At 46.0% G+C, this 20,269-nt stretch overlaps 1 protein-coding gene and 1 long non-coding RNA gene across 2 annotated transcripts; one reads left to right on the top strand and one right to left on the bottom strand.

Annotated features, from left to right (window-relative positions):
• Positions 1-7,929: 7,929 nt before the first annotated feature.
• Positions 7,930-19,423, bottom strand: LOC311120023 (trafficking protein particle complex subunit 1-like). The gene is made up of 5 exons (XM_084194658.1): positions 19,389-19,423; positions 18,854-18,952; positions 18,557-18,627; positions 18,216-18,354; positions 7,930-8,512 (listed from the first exon to the last, which is right to left on the bottom strand). Exons 2-5 carry the CDS (start codon positions 18,950-18,952, stop codon positions 8,384-8,386), a joined length of 438 nt encoding a protein of 145 aa, XP_084050784.1. The 5' UTR covers positions 19,389-19,423; the 3' UTR covers positions 7,930-8,383.
• LOC311120024 lies at positions 9,844-10,555 on the top strand. The gene is made up of 3 exons (XR_014612063.1): positions 9,844-9,885; positions 9,928-10,193; positions 10,232-10,555. It is a non-coding gene; the product is annotated as an uncharacterized lncRNA (long non-coding RNA).
• Positions 19,424-20,269: the final 846 nt, after the last annotated feature.

Genomic DNA, 20,269 nt, shown 5'->3' with positions numbered 1-20,269 from the left:
GTTTGCTTCTATATGCCATATTTCTAACTGTGCTCTTTCCATTATTTTACTTTATATTTGTGTGTATTGTTGTGAATTGTTAGATACTACTGCACTGTTGGAGCTGGGAACACAAGCATTTAGCTTCACCCGCAATAATTGCTAAATATGTGTATGTGACCAATAAAATGTGATTTTGATTTGATAAAGGGGTTTATCTCTGGGGTGGCGCTAAAAGTGAATGCCAAGGAAATATGTGAAGAATTGGATCAAGTGGGTGGTGCACACTGATTGGCCCGTATTGGATGGATCCATTCTCTTGTTTTTTGAAGAAGAGTCTCTCCCTTCACACATGTATTTGGGTTCTGTGACATAAGTTGCCAGCAGATCCAACTTGCTTGCTTAAAGCTGCACTAGGATCAGACAGCATTCCTGGGTAGATTAAAGCTGCACTAGGATCAGACAGCATTCCTGGGTAGATTAAAGCTGCACTAGGATCAGACAGCACTAGGATCAGACAGCATTCCTGGGTAGATTAAAGCTGCACTAGGATCAGACAGCATTCCTGGGTAGATTAAAGCTGCGAGGGCCTGGGATCGGGAGAGACACTTAAGTGTTTTAGTACTATATCTCTTGACACAATGATGAAAATAATCATGGCCTCTAAACCTTCAAGCTGCATACTGGATCCTATTCCTACTAAACTGCTGAAGGAGCTGCTTCCTGTGCTTGGCCCTCCTATGTTGAACATAATAAACAGCTCTCTATCCACCGGATGTGTACCAAACTCACTAAAAGTGGCAGTGATAAAGCCTCTCTTGAAAAAGCCAAACCTTGACCCGGAAAATATAAAAAACTATCGGCCTATATCGAATCTTCCATTCCTCTCAAAAATTTTAGAAAAAGCTGTTGCGCAGCAACTCACTGCCTTTCTGAAGACAAACAATGTATACGAAATGCTTCAGTCTGGTTTTAGACCCCATCATAGCACTGAGACTGCACTTGTGAAGGTGGTAAATGACCTTTTAATGGCGTCAGACCGAGGCTCTGCATCTGTCCTCGTGCTACTAGACCTTAGTGCTGCCTTTGACACCATCGATCACCACATTCTTTTGGAGAGACTGGAAACCCAAATTGGTCTACACGGACAAGTTCTGGCCTGGTTTAGATCCTACCTATCGGAAAGATATCAGTTTGTCTCTGTGAATGGTCTGTCCTCCGACAAATCAACTGTACATTTCGGTGTTCCTCAAGGTTCCGTTTTAGGACCACTATTGTTTTCACTATATATTTTACCTCTTGGGGATGTTATTCGAAAACATAATGTTAACTTTCACTGCTATGCGGATGACACACAGCTGTACATTTCAATGAAGCATGGTGAAGCCCCAAAATTGCCCTCGCTAGAAGCCTGTGTTTCAGACATAAGGAAGTGGATGGCTGAAAACTTTTTACTTTTAAACTCGGACAAAACAGAGATGCTTGTTCTAGGTCCCAAGAAACAAAGAGATCTTCTGTTAAATCTGACAATTAATCTTGATGGTTGTAAAGTCGTCTCAAATAAAACTGTGAAGGACCTAGGCGTTACTCTTGACCCTGATCTCTCTTTTGACGAACATATCAAGACTGTTTCAAGGACAGCTTTTTTCCATCTACGTATCATTGCAAAAATCAGAAATTTTCTGTCCAAAAATGATGCAGAAAAATTAATCCATGCATTTGTTACTTCTAGGTTAGACTACTGCAATGCTCTATTTTCCGGCTACCCGGATAAAGCACTAAATAAACTTCAGTTAGTGCTAAATACGGCTGCTAGAATCCTGACTAGAACCAAGAAATTTGATCATATTACTCCAGTGCTAGCTTCCCTACACTGGCTTCCTGTTAAGGCAAGGGCTGATTTCAAGGTTTTACTGTTAACCTATAAAGCGTTACATGGGCTTGCTCCTACCTATCTTTCCGAGTTGGTCCTGCCGTACATACCAATACGTACGCTACGGTCACAAGACGCAGGCCTCCTAATTGTCCCTAGAATTTCTAAGCAAACAGCGGGAGGCAGGGCTTTCTCCTATAGATCTCCATTTTTATGGAACAGTCTGCCTACCCATGTGAGAGACGCAGACTCGGTCTCAACCTTTAAGTCTTTACTGAAGACTTATCTCTTCAGTAGGTCATATGATTGAGTGTAGTCTGGCCCAGGAGTGTGAAGGTGAACGGAAAGGCTGGAGCAACGAACAGCCCTTGCTGTCTCTGCCAGGCCGGTTCCCCTCTCCACTGGGGTTCTCTGCCTCTAACCCTGTTGCAGGGGCTGAGTCACTGGCTTGCTGGTGCTCTTTCATGCCGTCCCTGGGAGGGGTGCGTCACTTGAGTGGGTTGAGTTACTGACATGATCTTCCTGTCTGGGTTGGCGCCCCCCCCTTGGTTTGTGCTGTGGTGGAGACCTCTGTGGGCTATACTCGGCCTTGTCTCAGGATTGTAAGTTGGTGGTTGGGGATATCCCTCTAGTGGTGCGGGGGCTGTGCTTTGGCGGAGTGGGTGGGGTTATATCCTTCCTGTTTGGCCCTGTCCGGGGGTTTCTTCGGATGGGGCCACAGTGTCTCCGGACCGCTCCTGTCTCAGCCTCCAGTATTTATGCTGCAGTAGTTTATGTGTCGGGGGGCTGGGGTTAGTTGGTTATACCTGGAGTACTTCTCCTGTCTTATCCAGTGTCCTGTGTGAATTTAAGTATGCTCTCTCTAATTCTCTCGTTCTCTCTTTCTCTCTGAGAACCTGAGCCCTAGGACCATACGTCAGGACTACCGGGCATGATGACACCTTGCTGTCCCCAGTCCGCCTGGCCTTGCTGCTATTCCAGTTTCAACTGTTCTGCCTGCGGCTACGAAACCCCTACCTGTCCCAGACCTGCTGTTTTCAACTCTTAATGATCGGCTATGAAAAGCCAACTGAGAGACCTGAGCCCTAGGACCATACGCCGGGACTACCGGCCGTGGTGACTCCTTGCTGTCCCCAGTCCGCCTGGCCTTGCTGCTATTCCAGTTTCAACTGTTCTGCCTGCGGTTATGGAACCCCTACCTGTCCCAGACCTGCTGTTTTCAACTCTTAATGATCGGCTATGAAAAGCCAACTGAGATTTATTCCTGATTATTATTTGACCATGCTTGTCACTTATGAACATTTTTGAACATCTTGGCATGGTTCTGTTATAATCTCCACCCGGCACAGCCAGAAGAGGACTGGCCACCCCTCATAGCCTGGTTCCTCTCTAGGTTTCTTCCTAGGTTTTGCCTTTCTAGGGAGTTTTTCCTAGCCACCGTGCTTCTACACCTGCATTACTAGCTGTTTGGGGTTTTAGGCTGGGTTTCTGTACAGCACTTCGAGATATTAGCTGATGTAAGAAGGGCTATATAAAATAAAATTGATTGATTGATTGATTGACTAGGATCAGACAGCATTCCTGGGTAGATTAAAGGTGGCTACAAGCGTCACTCCGTCGATCGATGTGCATGCATGTGCAAAGGCGGAGTCTGTTTTTTTGGGGCAACGCGCACTTTTGTCCACATCGTCGTTGCGTTCCACCCAGAGAAGAAATCCGCCTTGTGTAGTTTATATCCACTAGGGGGAGCCAGAGTAATTTACCAAGCAAGAGGGTTCGAGGCACTCTGACTGTAGCTAGCGACGACATTTGAACTTCCGGATCCGATGTTATATGCCTTTTTGTTTACAAATACTAACTAGCTACCTACAGTGGGGAGAACAAGTATTTGATACACTGCCAATTTTTCAGGTTTTCCTACTTACAAAGCATGTAGAGGTCTGTAATTTTTATCATAGGTACACTTCAACTGTGAGAGACGGAATCTAAAACAAAAATCCAGAAAATCACATTGTATGATTTTTAAGTAATTAATTTGCATTTCCACGAGGTGAGATCTTGCATGGAGCACAAGGCCGAGGGAGATTGACAGGTATTTTGTGTTTCTTCCATTTGCGAATAATCGCACCAACTATTGTCACCTTCTCACCAAGCTGCTTGGCGATGGTCTTGTAGCCCATTCCAGCCTTGTGTAGGTCTACAATCTTGTCCCTGACATCCTTGGAGAGCTCTTTGGTCTTGGCCATGGTGGAGAGTTTGGAATCTGATTGATTGCTTCTGTGGACAGGTGTCTTTTATACAGGTAACAAACTGAGATTAGGAGCACTCCCTTTAAGAGTGTGCTCCTAATCTCAGCTCGTTACCTGTATAAAAGACACCTGGGAGCCAGAAATCTTTCTGATTGAGAGGGGGTCAAATACTTAGTTCCCTCATTAAAATGCAAATCAATTTATAACATTTTTGACATGCGTTTTTCTGGATTTTTTTGTTGTTATTCTGTCTCTCACTGTTCAAATAAACCTACCATTAAAATTATAGACTGATCATTTATTTGTCATTGGCAAATGTACAAAATCAGCAGGGGATCAAATACTTTTTTCCCTCACTGTATATAGCATTCTGTTGGTGGCAAAATGTTTGTATAATAATTTAAATGGGAAACCTCGAAGCGTTGAATCAAGTGTTGTTTTTTGTTCAGTCCATATACCATGAGCCGTGGAATCGGTACATCGAAAATCTCTTCCCATTTATTTTGCAACCTGTAGAGCACAGCTGTCAACATTTTTGTCCTCCAAATTAAACTGGTATATTTTATATTTATGCCAATCCTTTTCAGCCCGTTTGTATCTTTAACATATGGCAGACAAACTAGTTCCCTACCTTCTTCCACTTGCCTCCTCCATTTTTGTGGTAATGCTGCAATCAGTTGGTTATAAGTTTGGATTGAGCAGACGTTCCCATATATTTCCGATAGCTGCATATGTGACAACTCCACAGTTTATATTCATAATATCATTAATAAAGTACTTTCTTTTTTTTATCCATAAATAATGTTTTTTTTTTATTAATCAGTATATTTGAGATTAACCATAATATTTGTTGTAATATTTGTTCTATCTTTTCTGGAGGATACAACTGAAATTGTAACCAGCTTTGTATGGCTCATTTAAGAAAGGGCGATACTTTAAACAAAATTTCATTTTCAATTAGTCGGAAATGAGAAGTTGTAATCTGTATAAAGGCAAAAAGGCCATTTTTGAACATGAGTGACGCTTTTAGTGATAGATTTAATGCTTTAATATTTTTTAATTTTAGCCTCCCAAACTCATATTCATTATATAAATAGGTACGTTGAATTTTGTCTGGCTTAGCATTCTAAATAAAATGAAATATTTTTTGCTCAAAACGAGTTGTCTGGAGTAGGCAGCGCCATTAGTAAGTAAGTAAACTGTGATAGGGCCAAAGAGTTAATCAATATGATTTTTCCATAAATAGACAAGTATTTACCTCTCCATGGTTGCAGAATTGTATCTATTTTTGCAAACTTTCTATTGAAATTGATTGTGTTAAGTTCATTAATATTTTTTGAGATGTGAATAACAAGTATGTCTACTTCACCATCTGCCCATTGTATTGGTAAACTACAAGGTCGTGTAAACACTGTCTTTTAACGATCCAAAACTAATATGGTACAATTGTCATAATTAGGTTTTAGTCCAGAGAAGCTAGAAAAGTGATCTAGTTCTTCAATGAGACCGTGCAGGGATCCAGAATGCATTGATGTTCTTGTTGGATCTAATTTTAATAGCTAGCATTTCAATGGCCATAATAAATAGATATGGAGACACCGGACAGCCTTGTTTTACTCCTCTTAAAAGCTCAATACTTTCTGAGAAGTAACCATTACTTACTATTTTACACCTGGGGTTGCTGTACATTACTTTAACCCATTGTATACGAGATTCACCAAAATTAAAGTAATCCAGGCATTTACATATAAATTCTAGTAATTTATAACGAGTTTCTGTAAATTATTTTTGGTAGCATTTCTATGTTGAAGACTCAAGAAACACTGCATTTATCTTTCACCATTTTCCATCCAATTGGCTTTATTATCCAGGCTCTGTCGCAGCCGGCCGCGACCGGGAGACTCATGGGCGGCGCACAATTGGCCCAGCGTTGTCCAGGGTAGGGGAGGGAATGGCCGGCAGGGATGTAGCTCAGTTGATAGAGCATGGTGTTTGCAATGCCAGGGTTGTGGGTTCGATTCCCACGGGGGGCCAGTATAAAAAAATATGTATTCACTAACTGTAAGTCGCTCTGGATAAGAGCGTCTGCTAAATGACTAAAATGTAAATGTAAATGTAATTTTGGTAATAAATTAGACTTCTTGAATAAGTTCCTCCAATTCCTTTTGTTTTTCCTCCAACCTATTATGTGCCTCTATAGTCCAGTTTCCATGACGATCTACCTGCTCTGATATTTCCTCTATTTCCTTTATTAGTCTGATCTCTTTTGTTTTAATAATGAGTATTGTGTTGAATGGTCTCTAAAAGTACATTTAAAAGTGCCCCATGCAATAAGGGGATCTGCTGTACCTATGTAGTTAAGAAAAAAGTCAATTATTCATTCTTTTGTCTTAGTTAAGAACAAACTGTCATCCAATAGGCTTTGATTAAATGTTCAATATCCCTGTCCATGTGGAAATCCTGTAAGAGTAATATGGAGGCCAATTAGATGGTCTGTCTCCTATCAATACTTTTTTTTACTTTTGATGCCAGCAAGAATGAGACCAGGAAGTAATCAAGATGGCTAGCTTGATTAAGCCTCCTCCATGTATATCTCACGAGGTCAGGGTTTTTCAGCCTCCATATATCCACTAGTTCTAATGTATCCATGATATTTGTGATCTCCTTAAGTGCATGAGGGTGATTGTTTGTAGTGCGATTTCCTTTACGATCCATTGAGGTACTTAAAACTGAACGACGACACGGATAATATACAGTTGGCTGGGTTTTCCGCATCGGCAGGACAGAACAGCTACGTCTGGTAAGACGAGGGGCGGAGGGGTGTCTCTATTTGTCAATAACAGCTGGTGTGGGATGTCTAATATTAAGGAAGCCTCAAGGTGTTGCTCGCCTGAGGTAGAGTACCTCATGATAAGCTGTAGACCCACTATCTACCAAGAGAGTTCTCATCTATATTATTTGTAGCTGTCTATTTACCACCAAACACCAATGCTGGCACTAAGACCACAATCAACGAGCTGTATAAGGCCATAAGCAAACAAGAAAATGCTCATCCAGAAGCGGCGCTCCTAGTGGCCGGGGACTTTAATGCAGGCAAACAAATCCATTTTATCTAATTTCTACCAGCATGTATGGTTGTCATCAAATATGTCCACTCAAAAATAAGCTTCAAGCTGTATCTGATGCCTGCAATCTGGTTCAGGTTATCAGTCAACCTACCATTGTATTTACAAACAGAACAGGAAGTAAATCATCCACGTGCATCGATCACATCTTTACTAATGCTGCAGAAACCTTCTCTAAAGCAGTCTCCAGATCCATCGGCTGTAGTGATCACAATATAACAGCCATATCTAGGGAATCCATATTCCAAAGCCTGGACCTAAAATAGGGTATAAGCGATCATAAAATAGGTTTTGATTCCCATGTTGAAATATTTGTTGGTCTCGTGTGTAATGAGGAACAACCTGATGCCGCACTTGAAGCATTAATGAAACTGCTTCTTCCGGTTACTGACAGGCATGCGCCCATAAAGAAACTGACTGTTAGAACTGCCAAATCCCAATAGATAAATGATTCATTGGAAAACTGTTTGCAGAAAAAGCTTTTGATAAACTAGAATGGTCATATCTCTGGTCTGACTTGGAACATATAGGCTCCAATTTCATTAATATGGTTAAAATACTATATGCCAATCCGTCAGCCACAGTTATAACAGCACCACTAGTGAACAGAGCCAAGATGCTGACCCCCCCCCCCCCCAACCCCCTCCATCCATCTTGGCTGTCCATCGTAGTGGAGCATGACAACAGAAACAGAGGCTTGTAATCACATTGTTCAGAAGGTTTACTACATGGATCCTATTTAAGACACGAGTCAACAACCAACCCAACATTCTGACATGTTAATAACAAATAGATACATGACATCACCCCTCACTTCCCCCAGACAACCCCACCCCCAAATGTGTGTGTGTGCCCGTTTGGTGTGTGTGCGGTGTGTGTGTGTGTGTGTGAGATGTGTGTGTGTGTGTGTGTGTGTGTGTGTGTGTGTGTGTGTGTGTGTGTGAGATGTATGTGTGTGTGTGTGTGTGTGTGTGTGAGATGTATGTGTGTGTGTGTGTGTGTGTGTGTGTGTGTGTGTGTGAGATGTGTGTGTGTGTGTGTGTGTGTGTGTGTGTGATGTGTGTGTGTGTGTGTGTGTGTGATGTGTGTGTGTGTGTGAGATGTGTGTGTGTGTGTGTGTGTGTGTGTGTGTGTGTGTGTGTGTGTGTGTGAGTGTGTTATGCAGCGCGGGGGCTGAAGAAGGGCAGAGCCCGGATGTAAAGGTCCAGTCTAGTAGTGAAGAGGTCAGAGGTCAGCTGCTCCCCCAGAACACACAGAGGATTCTTCACTATGTACTCTACATAGAGCTGGAATAGAGAGACATGGAGAGGTTATAATACTACATACAGCTGGAATAGAGAGACATGGAGAGGTTATAATACTACATACAGCTGGAATAGAGAGACATGGAGAGGTTATAATACTACATACAGCTGGAATAGAGAGACAGAGGTTATAATACTACATACAGCTGGAATAGACCGACAGAGGTTATAATACTACATACAGCTGGAATAGAGAGACAGAGGTTATAATACTACATACAGCTGGAATAGAGAGACAGAGGTTATAATACTACATACAGCTGGAATAGAGAGACAGAGGTTATAATACTACATACAGCTGGAATAGACCCACAGAGGTTATAATACTACATACAGCTGGAATAGAGAGACATGGAGAGGTTATAATACTACATACAGCTGGAATAGACCGACAGAGGTTATAATACTACATACAGCTGGAATAGAGAGACATGGAGAGGTTATAATACTACATACAGCTGGAATAGACCGACAGAGGTTATAATACTACATACAGCTGGAATAGAGAGACAGAGGTTATAATACTACATACAGCTGGAATAGACCGACAGAGGTTATAATACTACATACAGCTGGAATAGACCGACAGAGGTTATAATACTACATACAGCTGGAATAGACAGACAGAGGTTATAATACTACATACAGCTGGAATAGAGAGACAGAGGTTATAATACTACATACAGCTGGAATAGACCGACAGAGGTTATAATACTACATACAACTGGAATAGACCGACAGAGGTTATAATACTACATACAGCTGGAATAGACCGACAGAGGTTATAATACTACATACAGCTGGAATAGACCGACAGAGGTTATAATACTACATACAGCTGGAATAGACCGACAGAGGTTATAATACTACATACAGCTGGAATAGACAGACAGAGGTTATAATACTACATACAGCTGGAATAGAGAGACAGAGGTTATAATACTACATACAGCTGGAATAGACCGACAGAGGTTATAATACTACATACAACTGGAATAGACCGACAGAGGTTATAATACTACATACAGCTGGAATAGACCGACAGAGGTTATAATACTACATACAGCTGGAATAGACCGACAGAGGTTATAATACTACATACAGCTGGAATAGACCGACAGAGGTTATAATACTACATACAGCTGGAATAGAGAGACAGAGGTTATAATACTACATACAGCTGGAATAGACCGACAGAGGTTATAATACTACATACAGCTGGAATAGAGAGACAGAGGTTATAATACTACATACAGCTGGAATAGACCTACAGAGGTTATAATACTACATACAGCTGGAATAGAGAGACATGGAGAGGTTATAATACTACATACAGCTGGAATAGACCGACAGAGGTTATAATACTACATACAGCTGGAATAGAGAGACATGGAGAGGTTATAATACTACATACAGCTGGAATAGACCGACAGAGGTTATAATACTACATACAGCTGGAATAGAGAGACAGAGGTTATAATACTACATACAGCTGGAATAGACCGACAGAGGTTATAATACTACATACAGCTGGAATAGACCGACAGAGGTTATAATACTACATACAGCTGGAATAGACAGACAGAGGTTATAATACTACATACAGCTGGAATAGAGAGACAGAGGTTATAATACTACATACAGCTGGAATAGACCGACAGAGGTTATAATACTACATACAACTGGAATAGACCGACAGAGGTTATAATACTACATACAGCTGGAATAGACCGACAGAGGTTATAATACTACATACAGCTGGAATAGACCGACAGAGGTTATAATACTACATACAGCTGGAATAGACCGACAGAGGTTATAATACTACATACAGCTGGAATAGAGAGACAGAGGTTATAATACTACATACAGCTGGAATAGACCGACAGAGGTTATAATACTACATACAGCTGGAATAGACCGACAGAGGTTATAATACTACATACAGCTGGAATAGACCGACAGAGGTTATAATACTACATACAGCTGGAATAGACCGACAGAGGTTATAATACTACATACAGCTGGAATAGAGAGACAGAGGTTATAATACTCCATACAGCTGGAATAGACCGACAGAGGTTATAATACTACATACAGCTGGAATAGACCGACAGAGGTTATAATACTACATACAGCTGGAATAGACCGACAGAGGTTATAATACTACATACAGCTGGAATAGAGAGACAGAGGTTATAATACTACATACAGCTGGAATAGACCGACAGAGGTTATAATACTACATACATACAGCTGGAATAGACCGACAGAGGTTATAATACTACATACAGCTGGAATAGAGAGACAGAGGGGTTACAGTGCCTTCAGAAAGTATTTATACCCCTTGACTTATTCCACATTTTGTTGTTACAGCCTGAATTCAAAATTAATTACATCTATTTTTCTCACCCATCTACGAACAATACCCCACAATGACAAATTGAAAACATGTTTTTAGAAATGTTTGCAAATGTATTGAAAATCAAATACAGAAATATCTCATTTATATAAGTATTCACACCCCTGATTCACCCCCAATTACAGCTTTGAGTTGTCTTGGGTATGTCTGTATCAGCTTTGAGTTAATAATAATAATAATATGCCATTTAGCAGACGCTTTTATCCAAAGCGACTTACAGTCATGCGTGCATCAATTTTTGTGTATGGGTGGTCCCGGGGATCGAACCCACTACCTTGGCGTTACAAGCGCCGTGCTCTACCAGCTGAGCTACAGAGGACCACTTGGGTATGTCTGTATCAGCTTTGAGTTGTCTTGGGTATGTCTGTATCAGCTTTGAGTTGTCTTGGGTATGTCTGTATCAGCTTTGAGTTGTCTTGGGTATGTCTATCAGCTTTGAGTTGTCTTGGGTATGTCTGTTTCAGCTTTGCACATCTGGATTTCGGAATTTTCTCCCATTCTTCCATGCAGATTTTTTCAAGCTTGGTTGCTCAGTTTGGTCGGACGGCCAGCTCTAGTCTAGGTAGTTCCATATGTTTTCCATTTCGCTCTTGGAAACTTTCAACACTCTATATATCTATAAATAGTTTTATACCCTTCCCCAGATATATGCCTCATCACAATTCTATCTCAGAGATCTATGGACAGTTCCTTGGACTTCATGATATAGTTTCTGCTCTGACATGCACTTTCAACTGTGGGACCTTATATAGACAGGTGTGTTTCTTTCCAAATCATGTCCAAACAATTGAATTGGCGACAGGTGGACTCCAATCAAGTTGTAGATACATTTTGATAAGCTCATTTCCCGACGATGACTCACCACTCATCGTACTGGGTGACTTTAACCTCCCGACGCCTGACTTCAATCAACTTTTTTTCCACTCCTTTCGTCTTTTGACGTCACCCTTTCTCAGTCACAGGGCAGGCAATACTCTTGACCTCATCTTCACTGCAAAACCGATGTCAAAGCTGACGTGCATACCTGTATAACGTAGGTAGATGACATAATGACGCCACGAAGAATACAGCGCTACACGTGCAACACAGCATTCCTAACCTAGCCCACAATGTCTGCTGTGTGGATCTATTTTATTTTAAATATTTCACTATCACAAACCTAGTTACTCATTTGAAAGTGCATCACCACCAGACGATCAGCGACTACTTAGAACAAAAGCAGTAAAACGAAGCGCGCACTTCCAACAACTAAACAAGTTAAAGTCGAGCATTTTCATTTTAAAGAGTAAGAACATTTCAGCGAGACTCAAAGGCTTTCGCCGACTGGTCGAGCACCTCGAGCCCTGGTACACACTACCAAGTAGGCGCTTATTTTTCAGATGTTGCCCTACCGGAGTTACACAGGGTTGTTGAAACGTACATCCATGAGCTACTTGCTATGGGCGTCACTGCTATTAGCTTCACGACTGACATTTGGACCAGCGATGTCAGCCCCATGAGCATGCCGAGTCTGACAGCACAGTGGGTCGACGACGATTTCGTACTGAGGAAAGCAGTATTGCATGCTCAAGAATGTGCCTATTTATTGCCTTACCTCCATAACTTGCTACATTTGCACACAATGTATATATATTTTCTGTTGTATTTTTGACTGTATGTTTTGTTTTACCCCATATGTAACTCTGTGTTGTTGTTTTTAACGCACTGCTTTGCTTTATCTTGGCCAGGTCGCAGTTGTAAATGAGAACTTGTTCTCAACTGGCTTACCTGGTTAAATAAAGGTGAAATAAAAAATAAAAATAAAAGTCACTGGGCTCTGTCATGTCCTCACATGGTCTCTCCTATCATTGTCATGCAGAATCATGTCATCACACTCAACTACTTTTCTCCTTCCCCCTTCTGACACCCAGGTGGCGACCCGCATCTCTGCGTGCCTGGCAGACATCTCAGCTAGGATGTCGACCCACAACTTCATGCTCAACCTCAACAAAATGGAGCTGCTCTTCTCCCGGGAAAGGCCTGCCCGCTCCAAGACCTCTCCATCACGGTTGACAACCCAACGGTGTCCCGCTCCCAGTGAAAAAAACCTTGGCATGACCCTGGACAACACCCTGTCGTTCTCTGCAAACATTAAAGCAGTGACTCACTCCTGCAGGTTCGTGCTCTTCATCTTCTCTTCGTCTACAACCTTTTTCTAGCATGAGAGCTACTTTTAAAAATGAAACATTTCGCCAGCTACAATTTTTTTGTTGTTGCTTCAAATAGGCACGTTGTTCTCTTGTCCTCTACCCTGCAACTAGTCCCCAGGTCGGTCCTCTATCCTGCAACTAGTCCCCGGGTCAGTCCAACTAGTCCCCGGGTCAGTCCAACTAGTCCCCGGGTCGGTCCTCTACCCTGCAACTAGTCCCCAGGTCGGTCCTCTAACTAGTCCCCGGGTCGGTCCTCTACCCTGCAACTAGTCCCCAGGTCGGTCCTCTAACTAGTCCCCAGGTCGGTCCTCTACCCTGCAACTAGTCCCCGGGTCGGTCCTCTACCCTGCAACTAGTCCCCAGGTCGGTCCAACTAGTCCCCGGGTCGGTCCAACTAGTCCCCGGGTCGGTCCTCTACCCTGCAACTAGTCCCCAGGTCGGTCCAACTAGTCCCCAGGTCGGTCCAACTAGTCCCCAGGTCGGTCCTCTACCCTGCAACTAGTCCCCAGGTCGGTCCAACTAGTCCCCGGGTCGGTCCAACTAGTCCCCGGGTCGGTCCTCTACCCTGCAACTAGTCCCCAGGTCGGTCCAACTAGTCCCCAGGTCGGTCCAACTAGTCCCCGGGTCGGTCCAACTAGTCCCCGGGTCGGTCCTCTACCCTGCAACTAGTCCCCGGGTCGGTCCAACTAGTCCCCAGGTCGGTCCTCTACCCTGCAACTAGTCCCCAGGTCGGTCCAACTAGTCCCCGGGTCGGTCCTCTACCCTGCAACTAGTCCCCGGGTCGGTCCAACTAGTCCCCAGGTCGGTCCTCTACCCTGCAACTAGTCCCCAGGTCGGTCCAACTAGTCCCCAGGTCAGTCCAACTAGTCCCCGGGTCGTTCCAACTAGTCCCCAGGTCAGTCCAACTAGTCCCCGGGTCGTTCCAACTAGTCCCCAGGTCAGTCCAACTAGTCCCCGGGTCGTTCCAACTAGTCCCCAGGTCAGTCCAACTAGTCCCCAGGTCAGTCCAACTAGTCCCCGGGTCAGTCCAACTAGTCCCCAGGTCGGTCCAACTAGTCCCCAGGTCGGTCCAACTAGTCCCCAGGTCAGTCCAACTAGTCCCCGGGTCGTTCCAACTAGTCCCCAGGTCAGTCCAACTAGTCCCCAGGTCGGTCCAACTAGTCCCCAGGTCAGTCCAACTAGTCCCCAGGTCGGTCCAACTAGTCCCCAGGTCAGTCCAACTAGTCCCCAGGTCGGTCCAACTAGTCCCCAGGTCAGTCCAACTAGTCCCCAGGTCAGTCCAACTAGTCCCCGGGTCGGTCCTCTACCCTGCAACTAGTCCCCGGGTCGGTCCAACTAGTCCCCAGGTCGGTCCTCTACCCTGCAACTAGTCCCCAGGTCGGTCCAACTAGTCCCCAGGTCGGTCCAACTAGTCCCCGGGTCGGTCCAACTAGTCCCCAGGTCGGTCCTCTACCCTGCAACTAGTCCCCAGGTCGGTCCAACTAGTCCCCAGGTCAGTCCAACTAGTCCCCGGGTCGTTCCAACTAGTCCCCAGGTCAGTCCAACTAGTCCCCAGGTCGTTCCAACTAGTCCCCAGGTCAGTCCAACTAGTCCCCAGGTCAGTCCAACTAGTCCCCGGGTCGTTCCAACTAGTCCCCAGGTCAGTCCAACTAGTCCCCGGGTCGGTCCTCTACCCTGCAACTAGTCCCCGGGTCGGTCCAACTAGTCCCCAGGTCAGTCCAACTAGTCCCCGGGTCGTTCCAACTAGTCCCCAGGTCAGTCCAACTAGTCCCCGGGTCGTTCCAACTAGTCCCCAGGTCAGTCCAACTAGTCCCCAGGTCAGTCCAACTAGTCCCCGGGTCGTTCCAACTAGTCCCCAGGTCAGTCCAACTAGTCCCCAGGTCGGTCCTCTACCCTGCAACTAGTCCCCGGGTCGGTCCAACTAGTCCCCGGGTCGGTCCTCTACCCTGCAACTAGTCCCCGGGTCGGTCCAACTAGTCCCCAGGTCAGTCCAACTAGTCCCCAGGTCAGTCCAACTAGTCCCCGGGTCGTTCCAACTAGTCCCCAGGTCAGTCCAACTAGTCCCCGGGTCGGTCCTCTACCCTGCAACTAGTCCCCAGGTCGGTCCAACTAGTCCCCGGGTCGGTCCAACTAGTCCCCAGGTCGGTCCTCTAACTAGTCCCCAGGTCGGTCCTCTAACTAGTCCCCAGGTCGGTCCTCTACCCTGCAACTAGTCCCCGGGTCGGTCCAACTAGTCCCCGGGTCGGTCCTCTACCCTGCAACTAGTCCCCGGGTCGGTCCAACTAGTCCCCGGGTCGGTCCTCTACCCTGCAACTAGTCCCCAGGTCGGTCCAACTAGTCCCCAGGTCAGTCCAACTAGTCCCCGGGTCGTTCCAACTAGTCCCCAGGTCAGTCCAACTAGTCCCCGGGTCGTTCCAACTAGTCCCCAGGTCAGTCCAACTAGTCCCCAGGTCAGTCCAACTAGTCCCCGGGTCGTTCCAACTAGTCCCCAGGTCGTTCCAACTAGTCCCCAGGTCGGTCCAACTAGTCCCCAGGTCGGTCCTCTACCCTGCAACTAGTCCCCAGGTCGGTCCAACTAGTCCCCGGGTCGGTCCTCTACCCTGTAACTAGTCCCCGGGTCGGTCCTCTACCCTGCAACTAGTCCCCAGGTCGGTCCAACTAGTCCCCGGGTCGGTCCAACTAGTCCCCGGGTCGGTCCTCTACCCTGCAACTAGTCCCCAGGTCGGTCCAACTAGTCCCCGGGTCGGTCCAACTAGTCCCCGGGTCGGTCCTCTACCCTGCAACTAGTCCCCAGGTCGGTCCAACTAGTCCCCGGGTCGGTTCTCTACCCTGCAACTAGTCCCCAGGTCGGTCCAACTAGTCCCCAGGTCGGTCCAACTAGTCCCCGGGTCGGTCCAACTAGTCCCCGGGTCGGTCCAACTAGTCCCCAGGTCGGTCCAACTAGTCCCCAGGTCAGTCCAACTAGTCCCCGGGTCGTTCCAACTAGTCCCCAGGTCAGTCCAACTAGTCCCCAGGTCGGTCCAACTAGTCCCCAGGTCAGTCCAACTAGTCCCCAGGTCGGTCCAACTAGTCCCCAGGTCAGTCCAACTAGTCCCCAGGTCGGTCCAACTAGTCCCCAGGTCAGTCCAACTAGTCCCCAGTTCAATCCAACTAGTCCCCGGGTCGGTCCTCTACCCTGCAACTAGTCCCCGGGTCGGTCCAACTAGTCCCCAGGTCGGTCCTCTACCCTGCAACTAGTCCCCAGGTCAGTCCAACTAGTCCCCAGGTCGGTCCAACTAGTCCCCGGGTCGGTCCAACTAGTCCCCAGGTCGGTCCTCTACCCTGCAACTAGTCCCCAGGTCGGTCCAACTAGTCCCCAGGTCAGTCCAACTAGTCCCCGGGTCGTTCCAACTAGTCCCCAGGTCAGTCCAACTAGTCCCCAGGTCAGTCCAACTAGTCCCCGGGTCGTTCCAACTAGTCCCCAGGTCAGTCCAACTAGTCCCCGGGTCGGTCCTCTACCCTGCAACTAGTCCCCGGGTCGGTCCAACTAGTCCCCGGGTCGGTCCTCTACCCTGCAACTAGTCCCCGGGTCGGTCCAACTAGTCCCCAGGTCAGTCCAACTAGTCCCCAGGTCAGTCCAACTAGTCCCCGGGTCGTTCCAACTAGTCCCCAGGTCAGTCCAACTAGTCCCCGGGTCGGTCCTCTACCCTGCAACTAGTCCCCAGGTCGGTCCAACTAGTCCCCGGGTCGGTCCAACTAGTCCCCAGGTCGGTCCTCTAACTAGTCCCCAGGTCGGTCCTCTAACTAGTCCACAGGTCGGTCCTCTACCCTGCAACTAGTCCCCGGGTCGGTCCAACTAGTCCCCGGGTCGGTCCTCTACCCTGCAACTAGTCCCCGGGTCGGTCCAACTAGTCCCCGGGTCGGTCCTCTACCCTGCAACTAGTCCCCAGGTCGGTCCAACTAGTCCCCAGGTCAGTCCAACTAGTCCCCGGGTCGTTCCAACTAGTCCCCAGGTCAGTCCAACTAGTCCCCGGGTCGTTCCAACTAGTCCCCAGGTCAGTCCAACTAGTCCCCAGGTCAGTCCAACTAGTCCCCGGGTCGTTCCAACTAGTCCCCAGGTCGTTCCAACTAGTCCCCGGGTCGTTCCAACTAGTCCCCAGGTCAGTCCAACTAGTCCACAGGTCGGTCCTCTACCCTGCAACTAGTCCCCGGGTCGGTCCAACTAGTCCCCGGGTCGGTCCTCTACCCTGTAACTAGTCCCCGGGTCGGTCCTCTACCCTGCAACTAGTCCCCAGGTCGGTCCAACTAGTCCCCGGGTCGGTCCAACTAGTCCCCGGGTCGGTCCTCTACCCTGCAACTAGTCCCCAGGTCGGTCCAACTAGTCCCCGGGTCGGTCCAACTAGTCCCCGGGTCGGTCCTCTACCCTGCAACTAGTCCCCAGGTCGGTCCAACTAGTCCCCGGGTCGGTCCTCTACCCTGCAACTAGTCCCCAGGTCGGTCCAACTAGTCCCCAGGTCGGTCCAACTAGTCCCCGGGTCGTTCCAACTAGTCCCCGGGTCGGTCCAACTAGTCCCCGGGTCCTTGCTGTACAAGAGATGATTTCTGTCAACTCTGGATAAGAGCGTCTGCTAAATGACTAAAATGTAAATGTAAATCTCATGGATGATCAATGGAAATTGGATACACATGAGCTCAATTTGGAGCGTCATAGCAAAGGGGTGTGAATACTTATGTAAATGAGATTTCTGTATTTCATTTTTAATACATTTACAAAAACATGTTTTCACTTTGTCATTATGGGGTATTGTGTGTAGATGGGTGAGGAAAAAATACATTGAATCCATTTTGAATTCAGGCTGTAACAACAAAATGTGGAATAAGTCAAGGGGTATGAATACTTTCTGAAGGCTCTGTATAACCACACAAAGGATTCTTCACTATGTACTCTACATACAGCTGGGGAGAGAAGGAGAGAGAAGAGAGAAGAGAGGGGGAGAGAGAGAAGAGAGGGGGAGAGAGAGAAGAGAGGGGGAGAGAGAGAAGAGAGGGAGAGAGAGAGATACATGGTTACTTACACCCCCCCTCCCATGCTTACCGTGCTGTATATCTGGTGCAGTATATCTTTAGCGTTGGGAACTCCCAGGTCTGTGTTCATTATAATCTTAATGCCAGTTGGTGTCTCATAATAGTGCAGTTTATACTTGCTGGTCTGGAAGGTCAAGAAACCATCCTTCCTGTGGAGGGGTTAAGGTAAACAACATAGCCTTAGTGTGAAAGGAAGCCGCATAGGCTACTAAAACTTTGTACGACTACTCAGAGCAAATCTTCAGACTTCCAATAGTCGAGTCTACGATACAAGATTTAGGAGGACGGCCACGCAAGACTAAGGTTAACACATACCATCCCACCCACCCACCCCCACCCACTGAAGGATACATATCCAGGGGAGACATCTTGCTGCAGAAGGATCTGATGGAGAACAGCATCCCATACATCAGCTTAAACTCCTGAGAGAGAGAGAGAAGGGAGAAAGAGGGAAAGAGAAACCAGAATCTAGACAATTGTATCACTTCTGTTATAATCAAGCCAGTATGAAACAAGCCTGTATGGATGGTTATGAAGACTCTTTATAAACACTATGAAACACTATGTAGTCTATAGGAAACACTATGAAGCCTGTATGAAACTGAAAAACTATGAAGCATGAATGAAGCGTTATGCCTCCTGTCTCACCTCCTCCTTGGAGATGCCGGCCTGTTTCTTGCGGTTCCACTCCCCATAGTGCAGACAGCTTCCGTTACGATCAAAGATGTACAGGTTATGAACTGTCATCTACACAGGGGTCAGAGGTCAGGGTTAGGCTTCACTTCGACCACAACTTATTACATTTTGAATCCTTTATATTGCCTTTTGAAAACGCCTTGTCTTTTTAGTCATGTGATGGCTAGTTATGAAACTTCCCTTATTCAGTAGTGCTAGACAGAGAGAGGACTAACTACTTCAATCTTTCTCCATTATTTTTGGACTCTCCCTTACTAAATATTCGCCTTGCAGTTAAATATTCGCCTTGCAACTTCTAGCTACAATAAAAAAAGGAGTGTGTGTGTCCTGTGATGATGCCATTGAGCTACCGTTAGCTAGCTAGACATTCAATAGATCTAGTTACACTGCGCTGTCTGTGTCGTTACTATTATTCTCTAACTAGTCGAAAATAGCTAACAAATAACCTATAATAAAGAGAATTTGTCGAGAATCATAAACTGTTAACCTTTCTCTTCCTGTTTCTTACAGAAGGACCCCAAAACAGACGCCCCTTCTACTGCCTGACGGTAAAAAGTCTGCCAAAACTCTGTCGTTCCGGGCATGAAATCAATGATTGGAAGGAGAGCAAACTGTTATAAGAATATAATAGTATGTCTTTTTGTACTACTATTTTACACATCAAGACAGAATTTGTGCGATAATTTCAGAAAGGCACTCCATAAACTGCGTTGTTTTGTCAAGCTACGTGAGAAGATGCGCTACTTGCGTACAAGTGCTCCAACTCGACTATTTCCTCCGTATCTTTGATATCCACAGAGACGTACGCAGGGTTGCCATGTTCGCGATTTTCTAGCTTACTTTGAAAACGATGTCGCGGGTGAAAATGTAGTGGTCGCGGGTTTGGGTTTTTGGGCTACTTCCATGGCAATTTCTTAAAAATATATACTGAACAAAAATATAAACGCAACAATTTCAACGATTTTACTGAGTTACAGTTTGTATAAGGAAATCAGTCAATTAAAATAAATTCATTAGGCCCTAATTTATGATATTTCACATGACTGGGGGGCAGACACAGGGGAGCCAGGCCCAGACAATAAGAATTAGTTTTCCCCCACAAAAGGGCTTTATTACAGACAGAAATCCTCCTCCGTTTCATCAGCTGTCTGATGGCCTGATGTGGAGGTCCTGGGCTGCCATGGTTACACGTGGTCTGTGGTTACACGTGGTCTGTGGTTGTGAGGCAGGTTGGATGCACTGCCAAATTCTCTAAAACAACGTTTGAGGTGGCTTATGGTAGAGAACTTAACATTAAATTATTTGCAAACAGCTATGGTGGACATTCCTCCATTGCACGTTCCCTCAAAACTTGAGATATCTGTGGCA

This window comes from Coregonus lavaretus (genome assembly GCF_964263955.1).
Source record: "Coregonus lavaretus genome assembly, contig: HAP1_SCAFFOLD_3029, whole genome shotgun sequence".
NCBI classification, from domain to species: Eukaryota; Metazoa; Chordata; class Actinopteri; order Salmoniformes; family Salmonidae; genus Coregonus; species Coregonus lavaretus.
This window is presented reverse-complemented; position numbering and strand designations above follow the sequence as displayed.